This window comes from Nelumbo lutea, chromosome 6, assembly GCF_056320005.1.
Source record: "Nelumbo lutea isolate HS-2025 chromosome 6, American lotus-T2T, whole genome shotgun sequence".
Lineage (NCBI taxonomy): Eukaryota > Viridiplantae > Streptophyta > Magnoliopsida > Proteales > Nelumbonaceae > Nelumbo > Nelumbo lutea.
Window position 1 is genome coordinate 1,722,735 of NC_142689.1, and position 7,819 is coordinate 1,730,553.

At 44.7% G+C, this 7,819-nt stretch overlaps 1 protein-coding gene across 1 annotated transcript; it reads left to right on the top strand.

The window, feature by feature from the left end:
- The first annotated feature begins 641 nt into the window (after positions 1-641).
- Positions 642-3,985, top strand: LOC148846758 (subtilisin-like protease SBT1.8). The gene is made up of 2 exons (XM_088947972.1): positions 642-2,451; positions 2,915-3,985. Exons 1-2 carry the CDS (start codon positions 837-839, stop codon positions 3,583-3,585), a joined length of 2,286 nt encoding a protein of 761 aa, XP_088804098.1. The 5' UTR covers positions 642-836; the 3' UTR covers positions 3,586-3,985.
- Positions 3,986-7,819: the final 3,834 nt, after the last annotated feature.

A 7,819-nucleotide genomic window follows, 5' to 3' on the forward strand; every position in this document is an offset into this window, starting at 1 on the left:
GAAAGAGAGCGCGTGGTTACAGCAGATCTCGTCGAATGCTGCCACCATCTGCGGTTGCAGCTGTTCTTGGTCACATTTGTGTTGAACATGACATGAGAGAAAATAGAGAAAAGAGTCGGGTTTTCACTTTTCAGTCAGGAGACCGGTAAATTTTAACCGTTACCCGTTGGCCACAAATAGCCCAACCGCTCAAATCCCCTACTCTACAACAAAATTACGGGGGGTTGCCATTCCTGCTGTATCACTATCACCTATTTTGCGGACATTAATCAACTTTATCCAATATTTAATCGTCTCTTTACCACGAAAGGTTTTAACTTTTAACTTTTAATCGTTCGTGTATAGCGAGCGAGACCAGATACTATTATTTCTTTCATTGGTTTATTCTAACGATTAACAACGGCTTTCTAAGCTAAGGTGTAGATTCTGTTTTGTTGTCGATTGGTCCCATTGATCTGCTGCATATTTTTGCGCTTTGCGTTTGTACACTTCTGTTCAGTTTGTGACACGTGTGGAACTGCACAACACTTCGGTAACGTGGCTCTAGTATCCACCATCAAAAGAGCATTTGCTCCTGATTTATATATACTCATTCCCTGTATGATTCTTAATACACCATAAAATGTTGTGGTGTGGTATTAAAGTAATTTTTCTATATTATAGTCCCTTTTCTGTACTCACAGTAATTTAAAAAACCCGACACCCCTCCACATCTTCAATCCTTTTTCTCTCTCCCTGAGTCCCTGGTGGCAGTCACTTCCACTGCAGAGTGCAGAGTGCAGAGTGCAGAGTGAGAGTGATACTGATAGTCTCTCTCTCGCTCAATCGCGTTAGCCATGGAAATGGCGTCATTCCGTTGGTCCTTGTTGGTTCCACTTCTGCTGCTTCCATGTCTAACTGTCTTTGCTGCCAAGCAGACCTACATCGTTCACATGAACCACCAACAGAAACCCACGTCCTTCCCCACCCACCACGACTGGTATCAATCCCTCTCAACTGATCCTTCCTCCCTCATCTACTCCTATAACAACGCCTTCCACGGCTTCGCCATCTCCCTAGACCCCAATCAACTTGCCTCCCTCCGCCGCTCCGACTCCGTCCTCGCCATCTATCCTGACTCCCTATACTCCCTCCACACCACCCGCTCCCCCGAGTTCCTGGGCCTCGACTCCGATTTGGGCCTGTGGCCTGGCCACAGTACCGAGGACCTCGACCAGGCCTCTCAGGATGTCATCATCGGCGTCCTCGACACGGGCGTCTGGCCCGAGTCCAAAAGCTTTGACGACATGGGCATACCCCCTGTACCCTCCCGATGGCTCGGTGCTTGCGAGTCTGGCCCCGACTTCAGCCCTTCTGTTTGTAACAAGAAACTCATCGGCGCTCGTAGCTTCTCTAGAGGCTACCGCATGGCCTCCGGTGGGAGACATACCACCAATAACCCCAATCAGATCGAATCACCTCGGGATCGGGACGGTCACGGAACTCACACGGCAAGCACGGCAGCCGGGTCGCACGTGGCCAACGCCAGCCTTCTCGGGTACGCCAGCGGTACGGCACGTGGGATGGCGACACGAGCGCGTGTTGCCACCTACAAGGTCTGTTGGAGTACCGGATGTTTCGGTTCTGACATACTCGCCGGAATAGACCGCGCCATCGCCGATGGTGTCGATGTGTTGTCGCTCTCTCTTGGTGGTGGTTCCTCACCCTACTACCGAGATATCATCGCCATCGGAGCGTTCGCTGCAATGGAGAAAGGCATCTTTGTCTCCTGCTCGGCTGGGAACAGTGGGCCCGGTCGGGCTACGTTGACCAATGTGGCTCCCTGGATTATGACCGTTGGTGCTGGGACCCTAGACCGGGATTTCCCGGCTTACGCCTCGCTCGGTAACGGTAAGCGGTTCGCTGGGGTGTCACTCTACAGTGGAAAAGGTATGGGTACCAAACCGGTCGGTTTGGTCTATAGTAAAGGCAATGAGACGAGCAATTTGTGCTTGCCCGGTTCGCTTGAATCAAAACGGGTTCGTGGGAAGGTGGTGATCTGTGATCGAGGGATTAGCGCCCGGGTTGAGAAGGGTGCGGTTGTACGTGACGCGGGTGGATTGGGAATGATACTGGCGAACACGGCGGCGAGTGGGGAGGAGATGGTGGCCGACAGCCATTTGCTCCCGGCGGTGGCGGTGGGTTGGAAGACAGGGGATCTAATCAGGGAATACACTCGATCCGATCCGAATCCAACGGCAATGCTGAGCTTTGGTGGGACCGTGTTAAATATACGACCGTCGCCGGTAGTGGCGGCGTTTAGTTCGAGAGGACCAAACGTGGTGACGCCTCAGATACTGAAGCCCGATGTGATCGGACCAGGAGTGAACATATTAGCTTCTTGGTCGGAGTTAGTGGGACCAACTGGTCTGAAGAACGACACGAGGAAGGCACAGTTCAATATCATGTCTGGTAAGCTTTAATCTAGACGAGGAACGCTAATCCTAATCCTACTACATTCCTACTCTCTCGCGGCCTCGCAGGTAGAAATAGAAATAGAATTATATAAATCTACTCTCACCGCTGCTGCTAATCTGCTGTCCAATGTCCATCCAAGGTGGTTTAATTTAATTAATAAACATTTAGCAAAGCCACTGATCAGATGAAGAAAAAAGACAACACCCTTTGACATGGACCAAAGTAAAAAAGCAATGGTCACTGGTCAGAGTAGATTTCTAATTAGAATAAGCAAACATGAAGCTTCATTTTACAGTCTCCCCTCCGGGTTTTATTCCAATCACATGAAAATGTGCTTGATTGGCCCATTTTACACCTGAAAAATCGTTTCATCTATCGTTGATTAGATGATGATCTGATCGTAAGTCTTAACCATTGATTATTTGATTACCTATCCATCACTGATTTCTTGTTGTAGGTACGTCGATGTCGTGTCCACACATCAGTGGCGTGGCAGCATTGTTGAAGGCGGCCCACCCAAAGTGGAGTCCTAGTGCCATCAAGTCTGCCCTCATGACCACCGCCTACACCAGCGACAATACCAAGTCTCCCCTCCGGGACGCTGCCGGCGGTGACATCTCCACCCCGTGGGCACACGGATCGGGTCATGTAGACCCACATAAAGCCCTCAACCCTGGGCTCGTCTATGATGCCACTCCCGACGACTACATCACCTTCCTGTGCTCTTTGGACTACAGCATCGATCAAGTCAAGGCCATCACAAAGCGCCAAAACATCACATGCGCTCGACGGTTTGCTGACCCTAGCGAGCTCAACTATCCCTCCTTCTCTGTCCTATTTGGCACCAAAAAGAGGGTCGTTCGCTACACGCGTGAGCTCACTAATGTTGGACCCACAGGTTCTGTGTATAATGTGGCCATAGGTGGGCCCTCAAGTGTTGGGGTAACGGTTAAGCCCACGAAGCTCGTGTTCAAAGAGGTGGGAGAGAAGAAGAAGTATACTGTGACATTTGTGGCAAAGAAGGGATTAAGCAGGATGTTGGGGACTGCGGAGTTTGGTTGGATTGTTTGGAGAAACGAGCAGTACCAAGTCCGGAGTCCGCTTTCCTATGAATGGCTGCACCACTGAGTTTGTTCGTTTGTTTGTTTGATTGATTGATTGATCTTTTCTTTTGGTTGCTGCCTGCTGGCCAGATTTCTTTTGGGCCCACGAGTCGACCGGAGCGCGCAGGAGAAAGGGACGGCAATAAACGGCCCCCAAATCCATGGGGATGGGGCCCATCCCATCTGACTCGTCTCCCAGTCTCTGTGTCTGTTTGATACTAGAGTCTGATCGGGTGGGAATTTTTCCGGTCAGGTTTGGCATTACAGTGGCAGTTGAAATTGCAACTGACTTTAGATTCGTTTGTACTACTAAGTAAGAATTACTGTTAAACCTTAGATACGGTAAGAAATCAAAACCCATCTGAGGTTTAGTGATAATAATATTAAGCCCAAATGCAAACATAGGCCCAAATTGCTTTCATAAACATTTGGACTATTTGGCATCGGTCAGGGCCCAAAAAGAGGTAGAATGCAGACTTTTAGGGCGTCAACTTCTCTCAGTATAATACCGAACTAATGAATAGGTGAACGGTATATCGTAAATGCTGCCAAGAGAGGGTAATAACACAACAAGATTTACAGGAACCTGTTATCCTTATAGGTTTTGGTGTGTATATTCCGGTTTATTGTTTTTTCACTTTTTTTCGTTTGTCAAACACTGGAGTCTGGACCCAGCCAGGGAAAACAGGTTTTTTTTTTAATGGCAAAAGGGTGAGCTATACAAACCGGGGGTAGCTCTTTCCCTTACATCCGCATCTCAAGTAAAATGAAAATCACACAACCTAAACTCTCTACTATACTCCCGGTTGTTAAGAGCTTTATGAACTAATCAGTCTGTCACTTGATTTGCTTCCCGATATGCATGTTTGAATTTGATATTTAAATTGAAGAAGTCAACAAGATTCCGGCATTCCTTGATGATACTTTCCATTCTCCACAGTGGCAATAGCCTACCATTGAGGCAATCAATTACTAACTTAGAGTCACCCTCGGTGGTGATTTTCTGATCACTGTAGTTAATCGCAATATTAATGGCCTCCCATGCTGCCCAAGCTTCTACGAGGTTGATAGTCGAGATTCCAATTCCAAGAGCTTTTGTCTCAAGGACTTTGCCTTTATGGTTCCTATCTATACACCTAATGGCACAGTTGCCAGAATTTGAACAAGAAGCATCAAAGTTAATGTTGCTGCAGTTATGTTTGGGTCTGAACCACTCAACATGAGATAAGTATGCTCTTATTGTTATCCAAACAAGAGGATACCACTTTAATCTCATTCCAGTAGGCTAGAGCTCTACTAATGATGGTCTCCACATTATTAGTGGGACCATTAAAATATTTATTGTTTATATTCTTCCAAATAAACCAAGAGACACAAGTAAATTTTTCTCTAATCAAATTGTCTTTGAAGTTACCTAATGGTTTGCTAAAGCTAGCCCACCACTGGCCCACCAAAGAAATTGAGCACACAGGGATCGGCAGATCCCTGACTAATCTACTCCAAACTTGATTAGCTACATCACATTTAATAAAAAGGCGGTCGATATTCTCAACTTCCCCACAAAAAAAAAAACACAAGCTGGATCAATCTCAAAACCCCTAGTAATGAGATTGTTTTTTTTTTCTTGTAGGAAGCATATTATTTAACATGAAGAAAAGAAAAATTTTAACTTTTTGGGGGAGCATGAGTTTCCAAAAATTTTTTTGATAATTAGAAGCAAGACACTCACCACCATTAACACGACACTCCTCCTCATAGGCCGATTTAACTGAGGAATTTCCATCAGGGGTGAACTTCCATACTCTTTTATCTTCAAGATCACCTTGGAGAATTAAGATAGGTTTTATAAGTTGCCAAATCTGGTGATTGGCAAGCGAATTAATGAGATCCTCTTTCCATACTCTTCTTTCAAGGTCAACTACCCTACTTACATATCCAAATCAGCTAAATCACTCCTATTTCTTAATTCAATCAACGGGCCTTTCCCAGCCTATGAATCCAGCCAGAAGTTCACACTCTTTCCATTGCCAATCCTCCACATTGAACCCCTTTTAATAAGATCTCTTGAACCCACAATACCTCTCCAAGCCCAAGAACTACTTTTCTTCTTATTTACGTCCCAGAAATTGCAGTTCCTAAGATATTTATTAGTCACAACCTTGACCCATAGATTATCATGACAACTTAAAATTTTCCACCCCAATTTAGTAAGTAGAGCTTTATTTAACCATGTAAAGTTCTTCACTCCTAATCCCCCCCACCCCCATTTTGGGAGTACAAACCCTACTCCACTTAACTAGATGAATGGGGTTTCGGCACCTCTCCTTAGACCAAAGGAAAACCTTTCGGTCTTTTTCTAAATCAGCAACAACATTACTTGGAATTTAAAAAGACTACATTACAAATTGAGGCACCATGGAGGCTGAAGAGTTAATTAAAGTTAATCTCCCTACAACCAAGAGAGAATTCTTTTTCCAACTTGCAAGTTTGTTAGCCATTTTCTCTTTCAAATACTTGAAAGTATCTTTTGAAACTCTACCTTCAATAATGGGAGCTCTAGGATAAGTCTTTTTCCTACTCCTAATCGGAATATTAAGAATTCTAGCCATCACTTTTTGAAGTCTAAAGGGGATGTTTTTGGAAAAACTTATGGTCGATTTAAGATAATTAGGAAGCTGGCCAGAAGCTTTATCAAAGCTATCCAAAATCTCCTTGATTTTGAGACAAGCATTGACCGAGGACTTCGCAAAAATAATGCAATCATCTGAAGGGATAGGATATCCATCACATGGACGCCCAAAAATTGCGGAATAAGATGGCGAATTTCAAAAATTTTTCTCTCCCTTCAATTGGGAATCGAATTCCCTATTTAGAAAATCATATTTTCAATGATCATTCTTGAATCACAAACTGAACCAGATCTGAACCAAAAGGAGCAGAGAGATTATACCTGATACAAAGAAGTAGTATCTCCTAATGGAGGTGTTCACGCCCAAGGAAGGATCCAAAATCTGCTCCCACTGAAGATGGCACAGTGCAGGGTGGAGCAGAATCAGCAGTGTTCTTCCAAAAGAACTTGACCCTTCGCAAGAATCAACTGGACGGATTGTGAATACAACTCCAACCAATCCTTTCTCCAAAAGATTGGTATCAAGATCAAATCTTGATTTCTCCCAAGAACTGGAGATCGAACAGCTGGAGGCGGCGACTACAGGAAGGAGGCGACAAAAGAGTATTTGTAGGGTGCAGAATTCTCTCTTCTTGTGATTTCAGCTCTGAAGACAATAGTGTGTTGCTTGCATGTCTTAAGATTGCCACCCCCTCCTCCTTTTATAATCTCAAAGGGATCAGCTCCTAATCCCATTAGGAGTTGCTAACCCAAATCATATTTGGATTAGAAGTCCCCTTAAGTGATAATGGATAACCCTTATCTTATTTGCAGATTAGATCAGCCATCTCCTAATCTAATTAGGAGGCTTCAAGATCTAAATCTTATTTAGATCTTGGACTCTCTAAGTGGATAGGGTCTGGGCCCAATCCTATCATCCGATCCATCTCAGAATTTGCCCCTTAAGTGACCAATCAAATAAGCCTAGTTCAAAATGGGCTTAAGGCTCATTTAAGGTTATGTATTCATTTAGCCTTCCAAACTGCTTCCCGGTTGGACTTCCTTGTATGGCGTGGGACCCAAACATTGATCTACACATCAGCCACATGGGTTCAGCCCAACCTTTGTTACAAGGCCTAGCCGAATACACTGTTATATATAGTGCACCCCCTAAAACTCATCTCATGGCCTCTATGAACCCAACACTTACCCTAAGTGGTCCATGGGCCAAGCCACCTTGTAACACCTAGGGACTATGGGTAGATGCAAGATTAGCCCATCAGGTATTATCCTCAATGGTCTTACACTTAACTTCTCAGCCCATAATGATCATACACTACCTGACAAGAGAGGACCTCTCCCTCGGCTGCAAGGAATAGTGTTGCACTCTCTCTTATATGAATCTCGGAAATTAAAACATTTTGCAAGTCATTTCAAAACCATAATATATATATATATACTTTTGTATCTCATATAAAATATATTTTGCAAAACAAAATCTCAACGATTGAAATCGGCTGCCGACAGTCTTGGTTTCCATCAGTGAGAGTGCATCCCCGATCATTACCTTTGTCCGACAAAGGGGCTGATCATGTCACTATGATCACCCACTCAGATGAATTATCAGACTGTCCCAACATACCTAGGTTTT

Coding starts and splice junctions, on each gene's coding strand:
- LOC148846758 (XM_088947972.1), top strand. CDS start 837: ATGGAAATGGCGTCATTCCGTTGGTCCTTGTTGGTTCCACTTCTGCTG. Junction 2,452..2,914: donor ACAGTTCAATATCATGTCTG/GTAAGCTTTAAT, acceptor TTCTTGTTGTAG/GTACGTCGATGTCGTGTCCA.